Consider the following 25,001-nt stretch of genomic DNA (forward strand, 5'->3'; position numbering starts at 1 on the left):
GCATGAGTTGGATGGATCAAGAAACTACCTGTTTGACAATACCTCTTTATTTATAAATTCAACTTAATGCAAGATTACAAAAGTCATCAATGTGTTTAACCAATCCGAAACAATTGAGTGAATGAAAATAAAAGAACAAAAAAAAAGGAAATAGAAAAATGTATGTATCTTAAAAAATGTTAAAATAGAATATATTTAAGTAATTTTTAAAAGTCGTCAAATTTATTTAAGTTTCTTAGTTGATTATTTGTTGAAACAAAAAAAAAAATAGCTATAAAGAAAAATAGTTATTTATATTTTCAAGTAATTCAATTAATGAACTAGTAATTATTATTTTTAAATTTATTCAAATTAAGTCACTTTCAAACTATTTTAGATCTGACGATCTGAGATGATATTATTGTATTTTTTTTATTGATACTAGAAAACACACTCCTGACATTATAATCATAAAAATAAATATAAATAATTTTTACAATTTTATATATACTTTTATTTATTTTGTAAATAATTTTTACTTATTGAATTTTAAAATGATTAAAAAATTAAGAAAAAATGATTAAATTTAAAAAATTAATTTGAAGGATAAAATTGAAAAAAGTCTTTGAAATAATCGCATGGATTTATATAATAGCATAGATATAGAAATGAATAATCCATCATGCTCTAATTTTACCTACTTAATTCTTTTCTTCAGTGGTATGATAAAAAAATTTTGTAGGTGAGCTCCCTTCTTTTGTGACCGATTTCAAGAAATACAATTAAGTATCACCAGTTTGCCTAAACCCAACTGTGTAGACGATGCTCTCCACATTTTGGCATGAAGAATGACGCTTAAGAAACGATATTCTTAAGAACAAAACATTGTTGAATTAAAAATCTCTTACGCATATATTTACTAATTTTACTACAGTTTTAGTATTTACTGATAAAACTTCAATAAATCCCCACTTTCGATGGGCATGAAATAAAAAGAACGGTACGAGAATAAGTTGTTAGAAAATATTTCACAGAACAGAAAATAAAACCTTGAACATGGATGTCAGATAATAAGCTGTGAATGTAATTCTCTGTATTTGTTACTAGACAAGTTTATATACAGACACAATTCTAAAACAAAGGCTATGAGAAAGTAGAGAGTTGCAGAAGTGTGATCAAGTGGAAGGACGATTGTGAGCATTTGCATTTCTATTGTTAGCCGTAAGCACATCCTGTTGGGTCGACCCAGTGGCTCGCCGGAGAGGTGGTGGCCTTGAACTTTGAGTTTGTGTTGGCGTGATTATTCGCTGTGCAATAGACTCATCGAAAGGCTGACTTAAATCTAGACTTCCACGCATTCGTCCAGTGGGAGCCCAATTCTGTTCGGCTTGCGTACTGAATAATTCATCAGGTCTAGAAACTGACTGTGCTGTGTTTCCTCTTCCATGGAAACTGTCAGTTGCAAAAGGTGTGCCTGCAACACCGCTTTGGTTTTGGAGAGAAACTAGTGGTGCTGTCCGTCTAGGAGGAGGCTGATTAGCAGCCAAACCCCTAGATTGTTGGCTATGAGCAGTGGTTGCAGCCGGCGGAACATTCCTAGCATGGAAAATACCTTGTCTGGCAGGCGGTGGAGCAGCCCGGCCTGCTGCCGGTAAATTTCCAGATTGTGGAACACCTTGCTGGATGTGAGACCATTGGGTGGTAGATGGTCGGAAAGTTGGATGCTGTCGTGGCCGATTCAGAGAATGCTGGAGGTGTTGATTTCTAAAATCAGATAATGAACCAGGTCTGGATGTGTTCTGCAATGGAGTTGATGTTGGCGGGCTCTGTAATGGTACCCGATTCTGATTTCAATGAGATGTAAAAGATGAGTGCAAGAGCCATGGACTCAAAGTAACTCAAAATTAAGGTTCTTCTAATGAATGATTTTCAACTTGATGGTGAAAGAAATTAAATTCAGGCATCAATGATTTTTACAGTACAAGAAATGAAAAATAGCAACTCAATATGAAGTATTATAGGACATTCACATATCCTGAAGTTGCCCTGACGTCTATATAATTTCTTATTTCCCACTGATCTTTTTCTTGGATAAGAAATTTAACAGACTATTCCTGAGGTTTGTTTAGACAAGTTTTTCGGCAAACATTTCTGAGGTAAAGAAAAAAGGAAATAAAAATGGAACACTAAAATTAGTTTATGTATAAATTAAAAATTAAAAACTATATAAAAGAACATCTAGAAATTAGCTTATACATAAGTTCATTTACTTTTAACTTATGAAAAACTAATTTCTTTTTATTTTCTCTCTCCTAAAAGTACTCAGACAAACTTGTCCAAACAGGTCCGTAGATGGAGAAGAGCTTCTAGTCACTTGTAAGAATAGAATCTCAGGAGTCACAAATTGATTTTCCTTGTAGTTGGTCAGGAGAGTCTTGTTACTTAACAGAGTTAACGAGCATGCTAATATGGATATGTAATCACACAAAAAACTAATCCAATATGGAACAATTATATATAAGGAAAATATTGGTTTAACACCTATCAAGGAAAAAGAAGACAGAAAAATGATTAAGGTGGTTTGGATTGAATGCTTCTAGAAGGCACTGGTGATTGAGTGATTTTTAACCCTATGTGGGCTATGCTATGTACTTGACCTTACCTATCCGGAATTGAATACCATACCCAAAAAAATTATACAATTTATGATCAGCACATAGTTATTATGACCTAGTGTTTCAGTTGTCAAGTTTCCTTTCAAGGCACAAGATACTAACACTGAACTATAAGGAACATAAACACCGGACAGCAAGTTTCAGTGTATCCTCAAAAGCAGCCACTAAAAACGTGTAGTAATAATTTAGTACAAAACGTAGGCATAGAGTCAACAAACCAACCTGTGTTGCAGGGTGATGCCGAAATGCAGGTGAATTCACACCTGAGACCTGAGGCAGATTCATTGGGGATCGAGAAAAACGTTGCTGTCTTTCAGTATCACTAAGTATGGCTTTCATAGTATCTCCTGTAGAAGAGCTGGGCAAAGAAATATGAGAAGTAGAAGAGGAATTGCTAGACAGCAGGGAATTCTTCAAATTTAGTGGATTTTGCTGTGGTCCCAATGCCTGAGATTGGACTGGGAGGGCCTGAACAGCTACTGGACTTCTATTAATATGTCTTGCCCCCGAGGACGACCTACCATACTCGTTAACTGAATTCATATGATTCATCTGCATCGGCAAATTGTTTGGTGCTGAAATTTGATTACGCATGGCAGAGTTAACAGCAGGGTTATTGTCACGACCTGCAGATTCTTGATTAAATGCTGGAGAAATAGAATCAGGCAGAACAGGTAGCTCCAAAGTATTAACCATTGGGGTATCAGACCTACTACGGGCAATATAAACCCCAGACAAAAAGTCATCTAATTGAGCAGCCACATTTCGATTAACACCAGGAGTGTTCATACCCAAGGAAGTTGAATTTGGAGCGACAAACTGACTTTGAACAGATGCCTGGGGAGGTTTTCTGTCTACAATTTCAGAAGAGTCCATCGCCTCCACATGATCATCATCTTCGGTGAGGTCAACAGTCGCAGGAGAGCAAGTGTATTCTTGTGGTTCAGTTTGTTCCTTTTCATGGTTGGGGGCCTTCTTTTGCATCTTATCCACATCATGATCCTTTTCCAAGACTGCCTTCCAAGATCCATCAGCAAGGACAATCACTTCCGTAATGCTCTCACCAACATTTTTCAGGATCTTTATTTAAAAAGAAAAAAAAAATAGAGGTTTATATTTCACATCTTTACAACCTTTCATTAACCCTAGGGTCAATTTGGTGTCCCTTAAAATTTGAAAGTGCGTGGTGCAGGTTCCAGATTAACAAAATAAAAAACAAACTAAAATTTCCACTCCCAATCTTCAGGTGATGCCAATAAACAATAGATAACTAAATTGATGGATTAAAGTAAAACAACTTACCTCAACCATGTTTCGGTCAAGTCGAATATCACCATAACAAACATACTGATTGCAATGAGGGCAGCGCCAGGATGGTCTTTTAGAATTGATACTGATGAAGTTGTTAAAGTCAAAACACTACAGTAACAACAGAACAAAAAATGTTAGGAAGGGAAGACACAAAGGGGAATATATAAATATATACATGCACCCACCCACAGTACACAAAAAGACTTGTAACATTTAACCAAATCATAAATTTTTCACTTTAGAGGAATGTTGGTGACACTCTTTCACTAATTTTGGTCATCCTCTAAATTCGAGCAGTGACAATTAGCTTTATCGCATGATAGTAGACTTCTAAAGCCAGTTTTTATATTTGTGTAGAGAAACACGTTAGGACCCACCCTAAGTTTTTTCCACATTAACTGATGCTAGTGCAGAAAGAGTCACCTGAAAATGTTTGCATGATCGCCCTTTGACAGGAGTCTTAATACGTGTAAAGCTGTTTGTACAGATTGAAACACAACACATCAACTTCTATAAAAAAAACTACCATGAAAATAGTGAAAATCCCCATTGTACTTCAAATATAATTGAGCAAATTATCTTAAGCAAAATTTCTGCACGGTAAAGCATTCTAGTAAAAGGCATTGAGCCTAACAATAAATTATAAATATAACAGAAGAGTGATAGAGAAACCATACTTTGAAGATAGAAAACTTCAAAAAAATTATAGCTAATGACAACACTAAGAAACAATGTTAAATCATGAGAACTTTCTGAAACTGTAGTGAACAAAACTTATATGTCCAATTAGATTGTTATTCACAAAAGGCATATGTATGAATGTACGTGAACTAACAACAATTGCTAAGCAGGGAGAACTATATCAGGAAGAACCAATTATCCAGCATTCAATAATATTGTAGTGTACTAGTTACAAAATAACAATATCAGAATTAGAAAGTGATATAATAAGGTTTTGGGACAAGAAACAGACTGCTGGGTTCTGGTTGAATAAATATAAATATAAAACTCATTATGATGGTTATTTAATAGAAAACATCATTACAAAAATTGAAATCAAGATAAAAAGATAACTTTCACGCTAAAATATTTTTAACAATTTACATTTATTAATGCCGTAGATATTCAATTAAGTGCTTTGGGGCATCCACATAATCATTGTTCATTGTTCATTCATATCTAACTGTAGCTCAACAGGAAAAGGCAGAAAAAAAGGCAAAAATTCACCAAAAGTGAAAACAGGGCATGAGTTCCACTAAAGTGAAACTGCAAAAATAGCACTGACGGAATAAACCAACAATTCACAAAAGGACTTGTTACCTCTGACTTTCCACATTCAATTCATAAAATAGTTTTAACTAAAATTCAAACACAAATATAGAAAACCAGATTTAATGAAAACAGTATTGGACCATCAACATATTAATTCTGAACACACAATAGATAAGAGCACAAATAACTAACTCCGTAATTCTTCAAATTGAAGGTCTGTAAAGGGCTATATTTCTAATGCACTACATCAATAGACAGTGAGAGACTAAAATGGATCTCCAACAAAAAATGCCATCTATGATACTATATTAAAGATGGGAAATCTAGCAACAGCCAAAGCAAAGGAATAAAAAGAAGTGATCACTGATCAGTATCTTGAACACATACCTTATTGGACAATTTAGCGAAATCTGTGAAGCCCCCTCAATAATATCTGAATCTTGTTACAGGTAAAAGAATAACAATGAATTGTCAATGGTGGATTAATACAAATCATAATAAGATTTAGGGTTTTTCTTGAGTACAGTCATTATAAATATCCAACTCATACCAGAATCAATAGAGGTAACAACAGGCTGGAGATAATCTTGAAGAACCGGATCTTCTTGCAAGGGTGTAAAACTCATATAGGCGACGAGTACAATGTAACGACCTTTACAATGATAATGCTTACAATTCAGAAAGATGCTGATTTTGAAAACTACAAGGATGATAGGGAAGAATAGTAGTTTTAAACGATTACCATTGAACTGGCCCACAGCTTGAAGAAGATTTGTCCCAAATTTAAGCATACCAGTCACATCAGTTGGCATTTGAGGTCCAGGATCCTGATTAACAAAATGACAGATAAAGTTTACGCCAAACTGTACAAAAAAGTCTATACTAAATCTTAAGAATGTGTGAGCAAATATGCAACAGACCATTTGAACATAAGTCCTATTGGCTACTCCTTTTCCATTGAGGAGAAAACTACACCATGCAATAAAAAGGTCAGTCAGCATCAAAGTAGAATCCATCCACACGTTTAATATGTTTAATAGCAACCATACTTCACTTGCGGAGGACTTATGAGGCATGCTGATATCTCAATGTTATCTAACTGTGCCACCAATAAAAACTGCAAGTTGAAATAAGTAATATAACTTAGAACATGAACCAAAAAATAATAATAATATTGGGTGTATTCAAATTACAAATAAAAAACAACAATGATATACTATTATTGTTACTGAAAGGAAAATAGACGGTGATTGATGGTACAAAAGAATCTAAAATATGTTAAACATTACATAAAAAATGAAGCATGCAACATCTTCGATATGAGGAGAGGGAAAGAAAATTTCATATTACTCTATGATTCCCAAAATCCTAATTTGAAGGTATAGGTTAATTCTGATAACAAAAAATTATAAAATATAGACAATGAGCAATGCATTCTGATAATATATAATACTATATAGCCCCAGTTTAACAAGTCAATTCGAGCAATTCTTACAATTTTGTCTTTAACAAATTCACTCTTGGTAATATGAAAATCAACCAGAGAGGCTCCATATCCAGGCTGCATTGCAGATAAAATAATATTAAATATGTTCTCAACAAAATAAGAACTGAATTGACAACTCAAGAGGAACAACCTGGGCCTCAATTGATGCAAGTATTGAACCCAGTTTAACATTAGGATAGAACCTGCTTGAAAATCCACATAAGTAAAATATTACTATTTCACATCAGATAACGTGATAAATTCAGATGCATTATTTCTTATAGGTCCTTTCATTTTTTCCTGGTTAACATTCTTGTCTACGGTGATAACTGTAACTTGTTAGATGCAAAAAATACACAAAAGTAAAATATTCTTGTCTATTTGAAAAGTAAAAGAAAAGGTGTAAGTGAAGATATGCAGAAATAGCTCATACGATAGGACCGTACTTCTCCATAATAGTTGATATTTCAGAATTGCATTGTGTACGTGTAGCATTTATACTCCCCATACTGCTGTAGACTTTTCCGATCTATACTACAAAAAGATGACGGTAAAAAACATGAAAATTAGAATCCACCAGATAGAAAAAGATGAAAACAATAACATATAAGCAAACCTCATCCACAATAGTAAGAAGTTCTTGTGATTCTTTCGTTTGGAACCATCCAATTTCGCAGGCACCCTACAGTGATGGAAAGTGTCAGTAGGTAGGAAATACAAAACTGCATAAATGTCATGGTGCATAACTTCGGGATGCTTTTGAGAAACATATTATAGGTAAGCACAGAAAAACTGGTATAAATACTATGTCCCATTTTCATTCAGATTCAACTTACGATATAAAACATCCAAAATTCTTCAAGAACTAGAGAACTATTCAGATTCAGATATCAGTATAAACTTCCTGCTTTGATAGTTTCAACGCAATTATTGTGCCAAAATGCAAGAACATCATGTAGTTGGTAACAATTCCTGAAAACCTTCACTTAGTTATCCTGTAGTCAACACCAATTATGCACCTCAAGATCAATTAATTGGTCTTCTTCTCAATTATCCAAACCAAGGTTTTCACTAGTCGTAGAAAATGCAAATTCAACAAGTTACTGATAGCAATGAGCAACAACATGGAAAAATGAACTTACCTTTACAGATATCATCAACACCATCATAGCAGCTTGCGAAAGTTCATCATTCTTTAGTTGACAAATCTACATGGAAAGGGAAAAAGTAAAAGCTTTCAACATACATGCACACCATAATTGAAAAAAACTGATGAAACTTCTTCCTGGTTCCGTCATTGAAAAAAAAAAAAGTTAACAAGAGACACCCACACAGTGCCATGAAAATCACCTGCTTCACCAGCAAAGGCAGCTCATGAGCATTGCCCGGAATTTCCCCATTGGCAAGTGCATAATCAATGCCTCTGTAAAACGTCAAAAATAAACCTAGTAAAAGGCCAGCACATCTAAAACAGAAAGTTAACAAAACATGGGCATTCCATGCAAACCTAACATTTTTTTCAGCTGTTTATTTATTTAGTCATACAGATAATAAAAATCCATTGTTCCCTTGAGCTAAAAGCCAAAACTCCAAACTCAAAGGTGATGGCTTAGAAGCTAAGGATAACGAATTTCATTGCTGCCATAGCAACAATGTGCACCACAAGAACTCTACTGATTTCCAGTATAAATTTTCACTACCCACTCGTAAAACGCAATACTTCGAAAATACAGTTTAAGACCTACCACCACCAGAATTTGATCCAACTAAGGTGCTTCAACTAAAACGCAATATACATTTAGAATCTGTGACTAGAAGTAAGCTGATACATTTCCGGCGAAGAGAAAAATAAATAATTAGAATGTATAAGGAGATAGAAATACCGAGAGAGGGAGAGGCAGTGGTTATAAAATTCTTTAGGATCGCCTCGGTTGCCAGGTTGAGCAAGCCAAGCCAAACGCTCCGTAACTCTGTTGATTCTGTACATGTTGATCACTGATGGCGACGAATTTGCCGGCAATGGCAACCCCGCCGCCCCGTTCATTTACGCCGTAGAGCTTTTGGTGCTGCCAATGACCACGGAATCTGCTCTGGCGTAGTTTCCTTCAACCGCAGAGGGTTTCAATTTTGCCTCGCAAGAAGATGGGTCGTAAAAACACGGATAGGGTCGGATTCAGCTTGAAGGAACAATTCGGGTCGGGTTGACTACCCGAGCCAATCAAATTTGATTAACCACGGTGTGTTATGTGCCTTGGCGGTAACTGAATTTTCATTTTGGAAATATTTTAAAATGCGAGATTTATCTATAACTAACGATATACAAAGAGGATATTTTTCTTTGTGTCCATATTTCATTAATTTAATTTTATCCATAATTATTTTATAAATAGTTTATTTTTAATTGTTAGTCTAAAAATTTCTTTTGTTTGCAATAGTTGTTTTAAAAATCTTTCTTACGTTTTTTTTATTTTTCTATTTTTACATCTAACAACTATTTTAAAAATTCATTATATATCCTTTATTGAACTAAACTCAATCGAATCGAACTTAATCAAGCTGAATCGGACCACACCAAACTGAACTGCACTGAACCGAATTAAATCACACTAAATTGAACCGAACTGAACCGCATTGAACCGAACCGAACCAAAAACACGTAACCGAACCGGACCAAACTAAATCGAACTGCACTGAACACAAACCGTATTAAATCGAACCAGACCATACCGAACCAAACCAAACCAAACTGATCTGAAATACTCTTTTGTTGTGCTTTAAAACACCTTAAAAAAAGAATAAAATTTAAAGGAAAATTTTACACTATCATAATTAATTAATTAATATAGAACAAAAGGAGAGTCGCTTCGTAATGTGCACAAAAAATGTCATACCCATAAGTTTTTTCAGCACCAACCCCACAATCGTAAGGTTCGTCTTAAACAATTGAAACATAATGTTTCTTCCCAAATTAAATATAGCAAGTGTATAAACAATAACATAAACAAATTGTATATTTTCAATAAAAAAAATTCCAAAGGACAAGCTTGAATTCGTTTGTATTCACCTTTCATACAAATAACTATTTTGTCAAAGTGGAGAACATAGAGTTTCGAAATTGGTAAAAACCTAAATATGTAAGAAAACTATTATAAGACGATGAAAAAGAAAAGTGAAATGGAAGCACTGAAGCATTAAGTATGAAAAAATGAGAAGAATGCAAAAGACATATAAGAGAAAGATAAAATGTTAGTTAGGGTTAAGGTTCAAAATAAGACATATCAGTTGGGCGGGTGTGAGGTGTCAAAATTGTAGTGAAGGTGGTAAGATGGGACGATGAAAGCAAGACGACATGGCCTTATATAGTAGTGATGGAGATAAGAAGCTCACGATCATTGTCTTAAAGGTGGTGATTGAATTAAAAAATAGATTGTGCGTGGTGTTTGAGATAAGAGGTCGTTTAAGAAAAATGATAAAATAAAATACATAATTCAATTAGTGATGAGCAGTTAACTGATAAAAGTTCAATTTAAAAAAATGATAAAATAATACGATTTAATTTTTATTAATTTTTTTTACTATAATATTTAATTTTTATTAAAAATAGTTTTTTATTTTATTTTAATATAATACAAATAATTATACTTAAGTTTAGTTAGATTAATGTCGTTTATATATAACAATATATAAAGAGGATACCCTCTTTTGTGTCCATATTTCGTTATTCCAATTTTACCCTTAATTATTATTTTAAAAACTAATTATTTTATAAATAGTTTACTTTTAACCGTTAATCTAAAAATCTCTTTTGTCTGCACCTGTTGTTTTAAAAACCCCTCTTACCTTCATATTTTATTTTTCTAATTTTACATTTAACAACTATTTTCGAAATTCATTATATATCCTTTATTGAACTTAACTGAACTGAACCGAACTAGACCGAACCGAACTGAACCAAACTGAATCGGACTGGATCGAACCGAATTGCATTGAACCGCACTAAACCGAACCGATCAGCATTGAACCGAAACGAACCAGACCAGATTGAACAGAACTGAACCGAACCGGACCGAATTGAACCGCACTGAACCAGACCGCACTAAACCAAACCGGACCAGACCGAATTAGACCAAACCAAACCAAATCAAACTGAATCAAACCAAACTGAACTGAAATACTCTTTTGTTGTGCTTTAAAACACCTTCAGAAAAAAAAAAGGAGAAAATTTAAAGGAAAATTTTACACTTTCATAATTAATTAATTAATATAGAACAAAAAAAAAGTCGCTTTGTAATGTGCACAAAAAATGACATACCCAAAAAAAAATTTGGCACCAACACCACAATCATAAGGTCCCTCTTAAACAATTGAAACATAATGTTGTTTTCCCAAATTAAATATAGCAAGTGTATAAACAATAACATAAACAAACTGTATACTTTCAATAAAAAAAAAATCCAAAGGACAAGCTTGAATTTGTTTGTATTCACCTTTCACACAAATAACTATTTTGTCTGAGTGGTGAACATAAAGTTCCGAAATTGGTAAAAACCTAAATATTTAAGAAAAATATTATAAGACAATGAAAAATAAAAGTGAAATGGGAGCATTGAAGCATTAAGTATGAAAAAATGAGAAGAATGCAAAACACATATAACATAAGGCTAAAATGTAAGTTAGAGTTAAGGTTCAAAATAAGACATATTTGTTGGGTTAGATGTGAGGTGTTAGAAATGTAGTGAAGGTGGTAAGGTGGGACGACGAGAGCAAGACCACATGGCCTTATGTAGTAGTGACGGGGATGAGAAGCTAACGATCATTGTCTCAATGGTAGTGATTGAATTAAAAAATTGTGTGTGCATGGTGTTTTAGATAAGAGGTCATTGAAAAAAGATGAGAAAATAAAATACATAATTCAATTAGTGAGCAGTTAACCGATAGAAGTTCAATTTTTTAAAAATAAACGGTAAAATAATGTGGTTTCATTTTTATTAATTTTTTTACTATAATATTTAATTTTTATTAACAATAGCTTTTTTTTTTGTACTTTAATATAATACATATAATTATAGTTAAGTTTTAGATTATTTTTTTTCATCTATAACAATATATAAAGAGGATACCCTCTTTTGTGTTCATATTTCGTTATTCCAATTTTACCCTTAATTATTATTTTATAAATAGTTTACTTTTAACCGTTAGTCTAAAAATCTCTTTTGTCTGCAACAATTGTTTTAAAAACCTCTTTTACGTTCATTTTTATTTTCCAATTTACATTTAAGAACTATTTTAAAAATTAATTATATATCCTTTATTGAACCGAACCAAATTGAACTGAGTTGAACTGAACCAGACCGAACCGAACTGAACCAAACTGAACCAAACCGGACATAATTGAACCGCACCGAACCAAATTGAACCGCACTAAACCGAACCAAACCGAACTGAACCAAAACAAACTGGATTAAACTGAACCGAACCGAAGCGAACTAAAACAAACCGAATTGAACCGAACCGAATCGCATCCCAATGAACCGAACCGAACCAAATCGAACCGGACCAAATCTAACCGCACTGAATCGGACCACACTAAATCGAATCAGACCAGACCGAACCGAACTGCATTGAACCAAACAAACCAAATCGAACCAAACTGAATTGAAATACTCTTTAGTTGTGCTGAATTTTAAAACACCTTCAAAAAAAGAGGAGAAAATTTAAAGGAAAATTTCACACTTTCATAATTAATTAATGTAGAGCAAAAGGAGAGTTGCTTTGTAATGTGCACAAAAATTGTCATACCCAACAGTTTTTTTAGCACCAACACCACAATCGCAAGGTCCCTCTTAAACAATTGAAACATAATGTTTTTTCGCAAATTAAATATAGCAAGTGTTAATAATATAAACTGTATACTTTCAATAACAAAAATTCAAAGGACAAGCTTAAATTTGTTTGTATTCACCTTTCACACAAATAACTATTTTGTCAAAGTGGGGAGCATAAAGTTCCGAAATTTGTAAAAGTCTAAATATTTAAGAAAAATATTATAAGACGATGAAAAAAATATTTGAAATGGGAATAGTGAAGCTTTGAGTATAAAAAAATGAGAAGAATGCAAAAGACATATAAGAGAAGGATAAAATGTTAGTTAGGGTTAATGTTAAAAAAAAAAACATACCAATTAGGTGGGATGTGAAATGCTATAATTGCAGTGAAGGGGGGTAAGGAGGGACGACGAGAGCAAGGCGACATGACCTTATTTAGTAGTGACGGGGATGAGAAGCTCACGATCATTGTCTCAATGGTGGTTATTGAATTGAAAAATGGAGTCTGCGCGGTGTTTAGGGTAAGATGCCATTGAAGAAAAATAAGAAAATTAAACGGTAAAACAATACTGTTTAATTTTTATTATTATTTTTTACTTGAATATTTAATTTTTATTAAATATAATTTTTTTTGTTACTTTAATATAATACAGATAATTATAGTTAAGTTTAGTTAGATTAATTTTGTTCATCCCTAAAAGATAAAATAATTTTATAAAAATGATATATTCTTAAATATAAAGAAAAAATAGAAGAAACAAAAAATCATAACAAAAATAACGTACAACTAAAGGAATATATCAAAGATATTCATTGGACTTATCGTTATTATATTGGTCAAGTCAATGTTATCAATATTTTTTTTACAGAACAACTAATGTTTCCTTTTAATATCTTTTATTTATTTTTTAATTCCTTGATTATTTTTTAGCCTTTCATTACTTTTCATTTTATTTCAAAAGGTCCAAATTAAACTTTTTACAATCTTGATTTATCTTAATAATTCTTTTTAAGGATGCATTTTTATATGATTGAGGGTACAAATAATTTCATGTTATAATAAAATTAATCAAGTCGACTACTACTACTACGAGAGATATTAATCTATCCCAATGTAGATGTTAAATTTTGTCTAAAATAACTACAAACCTCTTCTATAGTGGCAAAATATTAAGGGTAAAGATCTAAAATTTATAAACCATTTTGAAAATTTCATTTAATAGACAACAATTAGATAATCAAATCAAAGAGATGAAGAAGCATATGACAATTTTTTTTTTCAGCAAGCACGTGACAATGTAAATGCAATAAGTATGAAGGAAGGAAATCTCTAATACATTTAAAGGTTAATCAACAAGTAATTATAAAATATTTACAAGAATAAATAAAAAAATACATTTTCTACTGTATTAAAATAACGTTAACTGATGATTGATTGTGTCTATTCTCTATATATTGTTATAGATGAGTGAAAAAGGCTTTATATTTTGCGCTCCTATGATTTCTAACAACAGTCACATGTTTCAAAACAACCTTCTACCCTTCCTAAAGGGACTTCAAGATTACCTATTCAACAAGATTTTTGGAACAAACTTTATGAAATTCTAAGAACATGATTTCCAAAACAGGGTTTTTGGAAGAAAATTTTTGAAATAGAATTTCTAAAGCATATGAAATACATTTTGTAAAGAGCTTTCTATACCAGAATTTTCAAAATAAGCTTTTTAGAACATATGAAATACTTTTTTAGATGAACTTTTCATAACAAACTTTTCAAAACTTATAAGATGCAGTCTGGAATAGGATTTTAAGAACAAGATTTCTGAAACAAATTATTCAGAATGAGTTTTCTTGAACAAGTTTCCCATAAATTATCATCGGTTTACACTCTCTCTTATTGCTTCCTCTCAAAAGGATTACAACAACAATGGAGAACGAAAGTGTAGTGACAATGGTGACGGATGCAGAGGCTCGATAGCCGCAATAACATGGTTCAACGATGAAAGATATTTTAATATTTTTGCTTTTAGCATGGAAGTTAAACTTAACTCAAATTTCTCTTTTTGTGTCCACATTTAAAAATACCAATTTTACCCTTTAAATATAATAATTTATTAAATTTTTAAAAATTGATCATTACTTTTACAAGCTTTTTGTAAAATTGACTATCTCTGCTTCTTCTATTATTCTTTATTTATCAATGATTATTCTTTCATCTGTTATGATATATTTCACTTTATTTTTAATAAATATAATTTTAATTTATATATTAACTTAATAACATTACAATATTATCACCTATTAATATAATATCACGCATATTTAAAAAATACATACACACAGACGCGATAGCGCCTGTGTTTACGCTAGTGTGTGTGTATATATATATATATATATATATATATATTAAAATAATAAAAGATTGTTATTATATGTTATATATTTTAAAATTATTATTATCGAGGATTGAGAATGCGAATCTTTGTACATGTGATAAGATCTAAGTAATTATTTTTATTGGGATAAGGAGCATAGACATTTGTATACATGACAAGATTCAAGTGGCGACTTGAATGCTGTTGTAGATCGGAATCGAATCACTTGTTGTTTGAAAGAGGAAAAATTTTACCTATAAAAGACTCTCAAATTGGAAAGGATGAAATTACTTTCGTTTATAAATAAATTATGACTAAATTAAGACAAGATAACAAATATAGAAATTCAAATTGAGATTTTTTATATAAACAATTGACATAACCATAGTTTAACACCTGACAATTTTTTTAAAATTAAAAAGAATTAAAAAAAAACTACAAGCTAACGTGACAAAACCAAAATTTAACATGTTTCAGTTGTTTTTTAAAGAAAAAATTAAGATAGTCAATAATATCTTAAAAACCAATTGAGATCTTAGAAGAATAACGGGACCTTCCAATTAGGGATGGCAACGGGGCGGGGCGGGTACGGGTATCATGATCTCATCCCCATCCCCAAACCCAACGGGTATACAACTTTTGACCCATCCCCATCCCCACCGGGTAACGGGTATTTTCTTATACCCATACCCATACCCATTTTTTTATTGTTCCATATATCAATTAAATATTTTTTATAAAAAAAATTTAAAAATCACACCAACGGAATCATGATACTATCAAAATATTCAATATTAAAATAACATACTCTTTTTGATTTTCATGATGTCAAATATTAAGAAAAATATTATAATAGTATAAATCTCAAATTAAAGTATCAAATAACAACTAAATAAAATTCAAATAATTATATAAAAGCTAAAAAATTACACATTACTAAAATTTTATAATAACCAAAATATTTATTAATTTTACAAATGATCAGTGGTTTCATTTGCATTCGATCCACCTACACATAGAAAAAAAATGAAAAATTAGATATGATATAATAATTGAAATTGAAAATTTTAATTACTAGAATATAATGTACCTTCTTCATCAGATTCATTTTCACTCATGAGAACATCTTTTCCTTTTAATTTTTTAACACCTACAAACACCAAATGTAGAATATTAGATGAGAATTCACAAAAAATACTAACAAAAAATATTAATAAATTTGAGTAACTTACCTAGATGGTTTGAGTTCCATATACAACTTCTTGTACACATCAAAGCCTCTATAGTAATATGATGAAGTCGACTACGGTGAGAAGTTAATATCTGACCACCAGTACTAAAAGCAGATTCAGAAGCTACAGTTGTTATTGGAATAGCTAAAACATCCCTTGCAATTGCTTGAAGGGTTGGAAATTTTAACCCATTTGTTTTCCACCATGATAGGATATCAAATTCTTGTGTAACCGGCAAATTATCTTCTTCCAAGTAATAATCCAACTCTGTTTTCATAACTGTAGTTCTAGATTTTTTCTTTTTTGCCATAAACTCTAAAAATTCATTCGCATCATTATCAACATCCTTTCCCAACTCCAATGATGTAGCTCTATAAGAAGAAGTTTCATTCTTTTTTGATTGATATTCCAAAACCAAATCATAGCACATTTGACGAATCCTACTAAGTTTCAGATCAAAATCATTACCATACAATTTATAAAAATAATATTCTAACATGTCCATCTTGTACCTTGGATCTAAAACTGAAGCAATTGCCAATATATCATGAATAACACTCCAGTAACTTATTGAGAATTAAACATTATCATGAAACAAAATATAAATAATAAATAAAATTATCATAAAGGAGTAAAGATAATTAAATGTGTGACCCAAATTTGAGAATATCCATTTGAACATAACATAACGGAAAAAAATGTATAATTAAGATTATGATAAAAGGAAAAGTACCTTGAAGATCTGCTTAAACCTTAAAGAACAAGCCAAACAATTAAAAACAATTAAAAGAGAGTAAAAAAGTGTATAACCAAAGTAACAAAAAGAAGAGCTACAAAATAAGAGTCAAACATTTTCATGAAAATAAATAAATAAATAAAGATAATCAAATGTGTAACCTAAAAATTATTTCATAGAATGAAATTGAGGAACACCTATTTGAACATAACCATGTACAGAGAGTAAAAATGATGTAATAAGAAGAAGAAAAATTACCTTCAAAATTAAATCTTGAAAAACAAACCAGACAATTGAGAGAGTAAACAAAATGTATAACAAAAAACAAAGAGAATGAGAAATATGTTATATATATATATATATATATATTATATTATATTATATTATATTATATTATATATTATATTACTATGTATATATATATATTATATGTGTGGATATCTTATGTTTATATATATATAATTATTTATATATATTATATTATATTATATATTATATTATTATTACTATGTATATATATTATATGTGTGGATATCTTATGTTTATATATATATATATATATATATATATATATATATTTATAGATATATATTTATTTTAAGTATATATTATATTATATTATATAATAATATAAATATAATAATATATATTATATTATTATGTATATATATTATATGTATATGTCGTAGATATTTTATGCTTTTATTTATATATATATATATATATATATATATATTTCTTTTAAATTTTTATAAATTTGTAATGTTATAAATTTGTTTATAAAAGATCTCACTAGTTAAATGATTAATTTGTTTTATACGTATATATTATATATATTATATTATATTATATTATTATGTATATATATTATATGTATATTATATTATATTATATTATATTATATTATATTATATTACATTACATGTATATGTGTAAATATATATATATATATATATATATATATATATATATATATAAAAGTATATTTTATTTATATGTATATATACTATATTATATTATATTATATTATATTTTATGTGTAAATATATTATTTATTTATATATATTTTTTAGATTATTTAATAAATTATAAATAGTTTAGTAATTTAAGCGGGGACGGGTATTTGGGCGGGTATATATATATCCCCATTCCCATCCCCAGTTGAAAATTTCGGGTATTACCCATACCCATACCCATACCCAGTCAAAGCGGGGATTCCCGTCAAAACGGGGACGGGTTCGGGTGATACCCACGGGCACGGGTTTATTTGCCATCTCTACTTCCAATTGATTAAACCGATAAACAAATACGCAATCTCATTTTTAATTTCTTACTAACATCTTGTATTATATTTTCATAAAAATGTTAGTAGAAGATTGACAATTTTCTATGCGAAAAGGAATCCTGAAAAAAACAAAGTGACATAAACCATTGCTTGAGTAGTGGAAAAAGAAAGGAAGGAAAAAAGAAGACCGTGTGTGCGGTGGTGTTCTTGGCCGGAATATTCCCCGCTGACGAACAGAACTTGCCACATTTGTAAATATACACCTTCATTTCCCGTTCATGTATAACTGTATAACCCAACACTCACACAACCACCTGTTGTGTAAATTTCGAAAATGCTTTGCAATTCCATTTACTCAACTGATGGGATCAGAAGGGTTTCTCACAGTTTCACGAGAACATGGTAAGTGTCTCACTCGTTTTTGAATTCTTTTTATTCTATTCTTGTCTCGCATTCTTCAGATTATTATGCCATTCATTGTTAACATGACTTGTCTGCATCGCTCCATGCTTTCGAGAGAAAAAGAAAACAACATTTAATGGATTGGAGTAGCTAGGTATAGGTTTAGGTACGCCATACATACATGTTGGAGGTTCTCACTCTTTGAGTACCTCCATGGCACCTAATGGGGTTTTCATTCTATCACATAGACACTACTTTTGGTTTAAATAGCCATTACTACCTGTGTTACCTGTTAACTGTTTAGTACGGGCTTAATAGATACGTATATATATGAGAATTGAGGTGGTTGCTATCTCTAACTACCCATTTTATGCATGCCACATCGGTTGAGTTGTTGTCTTTTAGGTAAAGTACATTAATTTCAGTCTAAACTCTTAAAACTTTGTCATGGTGTTTGGTGTTTTGCTTTTATAGACGTTAATTGTTGCAGGATTTTTATCCAGTTAACTTTGTTGTGCCACATGTTGCAAATATGAAATATGATGTTCAATTTTCCCCTGGAAATGAATTTCTAGAGACTCAACTGTGTAAGAATTCTAGTCAGCTTCGCAGTCTTGAGGGTAAGGAGTTGTCTGAAAATGTGCCTAGTGGAAAGGAGAAAAGTTGTCCTGAAGTCGAAGAAGGTATGTCATTACAACAAATAACAACAAAAGTTAGCCGGAGTGGTGGTTCATGTTCAAAGAGACCAAGGATGTCTGAATCAGAAAAATCCTCTAGCCTGAATAAACTAGAGGAGTCAAGAGATGCTTCTGAAAGGCTTGGATCAGACCGCATAAAGAGTATTTCTCCTAATATTTTCTGTCCCCGAAAGCAGATATTATTTTCTTCATATCTATATTTTCACAACCTTTCCCTTGATTTTGTTTTGGTACAGAGAAAAGTCAAATTTCAAAGCAAAAGAGCCATTCTACCAAGTGTGGAGAGAAAAGGAACATCAAGGTGGCCTCTTCTACGGCTAAGTGTGGTTCTTCTTTGAAATTGGCTGCCACAATCTTTGGTTCTGCTTATGGAGGGAACAACTTCTTTGGTATGTAACTATAAGTCTATTGTACTCTTCATACTATTTGCATAAAATTACTTTTTGATGTGATTATTTGCAGTCTTGGGTTCACTATGGTTGTGCGTGAGTGTATCGTTATGCATGTTACCTAAGGTCACGACTCTTTAACCTGTTAGCAATCTGGTTAGGTGTTTCTGACGTAATTTATGTCGAAACTCTCTATTCACCCATCTCTAGCTTCCTAGTTAACTATTGTGCTATATGTTGCTGTACTAAAACATTCTCTTCAAGAGCTAAGTACATAATATATCTAAGTCTTTAGTCTTAATATTGTGATGGTGATGCTATGGAAGCCATAAAATGATTTCATAACCACATGTGTTTAGTCTCAGTTAAATGATTGCGTAAGATAAATGTAGGAACTTGATTATGTTTCTTGTAACATGTATGTTTGAACAAAAGACATGCTATATTATATTATCGTTCTTGAAATGAATTTCATTGTGGTTATATTTATATTACTTTGAAGCCATTTTATCAATATTCAGTTCTTTGTACTTCTACAAATTTAATGTGTTATTATTCTTTTTTTTTTTTAAATTACGGCTCTCGTTTTTAGGTTAACCAAATTTTCTATTTGAGCATTTCAAAATAATAGCCCCCCTAATAAATATGATTTTTGACCAGTTACCAGTAATATTTGTCCATCTATTAGTATCCAGCCCACATGCTGTTATACATGAACAAAGTGCTATATTACTGTTATCAGTTCTGATCAAACATCCTATAAGTTTTGGTCATATACTCTTGGTTCCATTAATATAAATATCTAGTCTTAAGTTTCTTTACCAATAAGAAAGGTGGATCCACTGGAAGATGGTCAGATTAAGAGAAAGGTAAGAGAAGACCAAAGAAAACTCTCAGAGAAACCATTATAACACAATAACAATTATCTATTTAGTGAGCACCATCTAATTGGATAAGGTGTTGTTATTTCTGTAAGCTTCTCTACCAGAATGCTTTCTGGTTTTTATGATATATAGCTGCCATTACTGAATTAAGATTACGTATTTCTAAACTGGAAATTTTGGAAATTTTGTCAGGGTTATATGGTCTGAAGCATGATATTCATGATGTGACAAAACTTCTGGATGTGCCATCGTTGGATGGACTGCTTAGGGGAACTTTTGACTGCCTTAGTTTGAGTGAAGATGTAAGGAAGAAGACATCAAATACAAGTGGCAGTATTTTTGATTCAGTTAGAAAGGCTTGCTCTCTCCTTCAGTTACCAAAGTCTGTCCAATCCCAAAATATGGATGAAATTGATAGTTCCTTCTACAAGATGTCCCATAGCCAAATGAGTTTATTTAGTGCTGTAGAAAGTAATGGTATCGAGGATAAAGAACAGTCTTGCACATCAGACATGTCTGAATGCCACAAGGTTAGTACTTAATAGTTAGTATTCAGTAGATTCATGTTTTTTTCAAGTTATAGCTTATAGGACTGGTATGAATTACAATGGACTACCTCATGCGCAATATAAAAGCTGTATATATAATTTTTTTGGCTGGTCTTGTTCTTTAGTTCTTAAGCAAATTTACCTTCAGTGATAGTAAATGTAAAATAAAACTATATAATGGTAATGTTATTTATACTCTGTAGTACTTGACATCCAGGATCTTTGTACTGAAAACAAAAATTCCTCTAGTCTACTTGACTTTCCATTATATCAACCGAAGGATGTCTTGGAACGGATTGCAGTCCCTCGATCCCAGGACTTGGATTCTTTGCTCCTTGATGAGTCCAAGCCTGTTGTTCCAAAAAAGAATAGTAATAATCTACGTTCTGGCAAGCAGGTATCTCATCAACCAAGCTTGCCAACTTTCCCATGGTCACTTGCTTTTGGAAGCCATTCTAGAACTAATTCAGACATAGTTAAGTTATCAACAAGTAGAAGCACATGTCAAGGTAAATGGGCAAGGATAGGTTTAATTGCTAGCTCTACTGATATCAGTCGTGGTTGTTTTACAAACCTTGATTCATTCAGTTATGATCAGAGCCTTGTTCCTTCCACCAGTAGTTCAAGCCATAAAGATTGCCCATCTTTATTTGCTATTCTTCCTTTCTGTCATTGGAATTCCTCATCTTCTGTAACACGTCCTACAGATTTCGAGGCTACTACAGGTACACTTTTTTCTTCGGCTACCTGAATTTTTTTTACCTTTTGTGTTGTATCTAATATATTTCCCCCCTTCGTCACTTGATGTTATTGAATAAAACACATCATTTCTTTATTTGCACACTTGTCTGGCTATTGCTGTACCCTACTTTTCCTTGGTTGGATATCAGGCAAATTATTCAGAACCTCCATTTATGTTATTTCCCTCATGAAATAATTTTATACCAAATTTCATTTGAAATCTTATAATCTAGCCAGCATGACCAGCAAGCCTGAAATACGTTTTATGTATTGTAAATCTTAAATCATTTGCTGAAGTTACAAGTGGTTTTAGGTGTCTCCATCTTCTCCCCGCTTAATATTTTGGTCTCTGGCAGATGGGCACTGTCCAAGATTATTAGAAGCTGCAGAAACTCTGTGTGAAATGACAACGAACTCTCCAGGACAGAACCCATATGGAATCATGAGATCACAGAAGAAGACTTCACATAAGAACATGAAAGGTAAAAACTTGAAGCCAACTGCAAACCATGAAGAAATGTCTTCAGCACCAACTTCAGTGGTTAGATCCAACCTGATGGCCAGAACTGTCGACCAAATAATTCCTGCAAAAAAGCCACGGGTTTCCACAGTCGAGAATAGGAATGGTGTTCATTCACATTATGATAAGAAGGGACCCTATTCTTCAAAATCAAGTATGCCATTACCCAGTAAACCGGTTAGGGACTTGATTAAAGAAAACAAGCACTCGACAGCTACCATACTGAAGCAGCTTACGATGATGCACCCAACTAATAGGATTTTGGATAAGGGTAAGGCTTATGTTAGTCAATTCAAGGTTCAAAAATTAGGATTAGTGGATTGGAAACGGGGAAAGGGCAAGTGAGATTGATCAAGCCTTATCTAATTAGAAGCATCTATTGCTGTGACAGCTGTTGTGATTACCCAAAGTTAGATTTAGTCATTGGCTGCTTTCTATATTATCGTTATGGCTGCAATCAGATTGTTGAAAATGTTATTTTCAAGGGAAAACTCGTTTCAAATGTTGTAACTTAACTGTAGGTATACAGAAATAACATCATTCTTAGTTCAATGTAGAGCATTTGAGGCAACAGTAGCAAGCAGATTCTCAGTTTTTTCGCGTGCTTATGTACGATGACTTTATGTAACAGACATGCCATAGCATGCCACTTCTGTTATCATTTCTCATCATAAGTAATTGCTCAGTGCGGGAGACTTACGGTACTGTGGATAGTCGGTGCTTACTGATTAGAGATGTGATACATGAATGTGACCTTAACTACCCAATAACATTTTTCTCCTGTAGTTTGCCGGAGTCTCATAATTTGAACTGTTTCTCTATTCATCTTATTAAAGCACAATTTCTTTTAATAGAAGGATGAATGAAAAGTGGAAATTAATTACTAGAAACGAGTTGAATTTCTATAAATTTTATCAGAAAGAAAGAAACAAGGAATTGAGAAACTGAACGTAACAGTCCTAGGCCAATCTGGGTTTTCCTTTATGATCTCTCTCGTGAACAACATATCAAAACTTGAAATATACTACATCTCAAAATATTAACAAAACACGAGGCAGAAAAAGCGCATGTAGAATGAAAAAGTGTCACGAAAACATTTGATCGAGGAGTAAGACGAGTGCCATGGCAAACGCAGGATCAAAGCCAGAATGGACAACCAACTGAAAAATCTCTATCCCAAAAGAGACGTTTTTGGTGTTTGCTTCCTTCCTCTTAATTTCAGCCACGACCCTTCTGCACTCATCCAACACCTTACACGTACGATGTGCGTAGGAACCCTCTACAGTAAACGCCACATGCCGTTTATCTGAATGTGAAACTCCACTGAACACATAGGCCAGAACATTGGAGTTGCCATGTAAAATATTAACATTCTTCCTCACACAACAAATTGGACTCTTTGATGGCTTAGACAAGTTACTTCTCCTTCTTCTAATGTTCCCCACTTCCCCTTCATACACAAACCATTCATCCAACAATCCAAGCCTCTGCACATGGTCAAACATACATAAACTATTTAATAAACCATCGTCAACAAAAAACGAATCGCACCATCACTTTTCCTCATATAAACAAATAAAAAAGAAAGAAGAGAAAGTTTATGATATATAAAGAACAATAATTTAAACATACCCTGCGGCGGAACATGGTGAGAATAGATCTTCCCGAGGCATCCATGAGTGTGACTTCGTTGGGTCGACCAATATAATTGTCGACCCGATACACCAAATTCCCATAACAATCGATCACAGTGAATCCTTTGCAACTCATCACCAAGGATTTTCTCCAAACTGTCAGGGACGTGCTCAACTTTTCTGCGTTGTTTTTCTCTTCTTCATGTTCTTGTTCCTGTTCCTGATGAACTGCTCTTGACAGGGATCTGAACCTAGGAAACACCCTCATCTCTTTCTCTCTTTGATCTTTATCAAATTCACTCTCTCTTACTTTCAACCTCGCTAGATAGATTCTCTGCGTCAAGTTTAAACGGGGCCAAAGGAACACATTTATATCATTACTGTCGTAACATTCGCAGTAGAAAAGTAAAACGGAGAACGTCTTCGAAAGATAATAAAAAAATGATTTTGTTGATTTCAAATTCTGCTGCTACCAGTATGGGTGACAACATGACATGTTCACGTACCCACCCTTACAAGCTCACTCACACACTCTTCCATGGCGGAGCGCGTATTATTATATAGGGCCACGACGTTGACATGTCATTTTTAAACCCACTTTCTTATTACTTTCTTCTTCTTTTTTGTGAGCCTTTTGCCGACATTTCATTAAATAATAGCGCGGAAAATTATTGACTTATACGGAAACAGTACATGTAATATTAACTAAACTAACAGATTTCATCTAGTTTAAGTTAATTTTTAGTTCTGAAAAAAAAAAACATTAACAGTTGGGAAAGAAAGAAAATTATTCACGACAAGGATGGTGTTGAAAAAGAAAACAAATAATTAGATATTTTCTCTAGCTATGATATAACAAAAGGTTGAATTTTATTAGTAGGGACCAGAAAGTGAAAAATAGTTGCGTCTATTTGGTAGTGTAACAATTTTCTATTTTGCATTTGAATAAATATTTTATTACTTCAAAATCTGGTTTGGAACATGTGAGATTTGGAGAAGATTTTTAAAA

General features: G+C 32.2%; 3 protein-coding genes across 8 annotated transcripts; 1 reads left to right on the forward strand and 2 right to left on the reverse strand.

Moving 5' to 3' along the window:
- Positions 1-992: 992 nt before the first annotated feature.
- On the reverse strand, positions 993-8,887 carry LOC114173869 (RING/U-box superfamily protein). Of its 3 annotated transcripts, none has more exons than XM_028058522.1 (16): positions 8,607-8,887; positions 8,074-8,146; positions 7,866-7,931; positions 7,340-7,405; positions 7,170-7,252; positions 6,875-6,926; positions 6,733-6,798; positions 6,287-6,354; positions 6,158-6,206; positions 5,980-6,064; positions 5,788-5,889; positions 5,625-5,670; positions 4,389-4,440; positions 3,957-4,073; positions 2,877-3,734; positions 993-1,823 (listed from the first exon to the last, which is right to left on the reverse strand). In XM_028058522.1, exons 1-16 carry the CDS (start codon positions 8,765-8,767, stop codon positions 1,155-1,157), a joined length of 2,613 nt encoding a protein of 870 aa, XP_027914323.1. In that variant the 5' UTR covers positions 8,768-8,887; the 3' UTR covers positions 993-1,154. The 3 variants fall into 3 exon arrangements, with proteins under 3 accessions (XP_027914323.1, XP_027914322.1, XP_027914324.1); XM_028058521.1 differs by having other exon boundaries at positions 5,625-5,676; XM_028058523.2 differs by lacking the exons at positions 8,074-8,146; positions 8,607-8,887 and having other exon boundaries at positions 5,625-5,676; positions 7,170-7,257; positions 7,866-7,905.
- Positions 8,888-18,295: 9,408 nt separating this feature from the next.
- Positions 18,296-23,036, forward strand: LOC114168296 (uncharacterized). Of its 4 annotated transcripts, none has more exons than XM_028053064.2 (6): positions 18,296-18,578; positions 19,069-19,417; positions 19,513-19,665; positions 20,742-21,079; positions 21,315-21,822; positions 22,195-23,036. In XM_028053064.2, the coding sequence occupies exons 1-6, from the start codon at positions 18,576-18,578 to the stop codon at positions 22,701-22,703; spliced, it is 1,860 nt and encodes a 619-aa protein (XP_027908865.1). In that variant the 5' UTR covers positions 18,296-18,575; the 3' UTR covers positions 22,704-23,036. The 4 variants fall into 4 exon arrangements, with proteins under 4 accessions (XP_027908865.1, XP_027908856.1, XP_085524468.1 ...); XM_028053055.2 differs by having other exon boundaries at positions 19,154-19,417; XM_085668342.1 differs by having other exon boundaries at positions 19,154-19,417; positions 21,495-21,822.
- A 202-nt stretch (positions 23,037-23,238) lies between these two features.
- On the reverse strand, positions 23,239-24,530 carry LOC114168314 (protein LURP-one-related 17-like). The gene is made up of 2 exons (XM_028053081.2): positions 23,991-24,530; positions 23,239-23,845 (listed from the first exon to the last, which is right to left on the reverse strand). The coding sequence occupies exons 1-2, from the start codon at positions 24,258-24,260 to the stop codon at positions 23,444-23,446; spliced, it is 672 nt and encodes a 223-aa protein (XP_027908882.1). The 5' UTR covers positions 24,261-24,530; the 3' UTR covers positions 23,239-23,443.
- Positions 24,531-25,001: the final 471 nt, after the last annotated feature.

The sequence above is a fragment of the Vigna unguiculata genome, chromosome 2 (genome assembly GCF_037176805.1).
Source record: "Vigna unguiculata cultivar grain cowpea cultivar isolate G323 ecotype 2 chromosome 2, ASM3717680v1, whole genome shotgun sequence".
Taxonomy (NCBI): domain Eukaryota; kingdom Viridiplantae; phylum Streptophyta; class Magnoliopsida; order Fabales; family Fabaceae; genus Vigna; species Vigna unguiculata.

Excerpts from the sequence above, each read along its gene's own strand:
- LOC114168296 (XM_028053055.2), top strand. The coding sequence starts at position 18,455 with ATGTATAACTGTATAACCCAACACTCACACAACCACCTGTTGTGTAAA. Across the intron at positions 18,579-19,153 it reads CACAGTTTCACGAGAACATG|AGACTCAACTGTGTAAGAAT; the intron begins GTAAGTGTCTCA and ends ATGAATTTCTAG. Across the intron at positions 19,418-19,512 it reads TGGATCAGACCGCATAAAGA|AGAAAAGTCAAATTTCAAAG; the intron begins GTATTTCTCCTA and ends GTTTTGGTACAG.
- LOC114168314 (XM_028053081.2), bottom strand. The coding sequence starts at position 24,260 with ATGAGGGTGTTTCCTAGGTTCAGATCCCTGTCAAGAGCAGTTCATCAG. Across the intron at positions 23,846-23,990 it reads TCACCATGTTCCGCCGCAGG|AGGCTTGGATTGTTGGATGA; the intron begins GTATGTTTAAAT and ends GACCATGTGCAG.
- LOC114173869 (XM_028058521.1), bottom strand. The coding sequence starts at position 8,767 with ATGAACGGGGCGGCGGGGTTGCCATTGCCGGCAAATTCGTCGCCATCA. Across the intron at positions 6,355-6,732 it reads AATTTGTTAAAGACAAAATT|TTTTTATTGGTGGCACAGTT; the intron begins GTAAGAATTGCT and ends TTCAACTTGCAG. Across the intron at positions 5,677-5,787 it reads TGTTACCTCTATTGATTCTG|ATTCAGATATTATTGAGGGG; the intron begins GTATGAGTTGGA and ends ACCTGTAACAAG.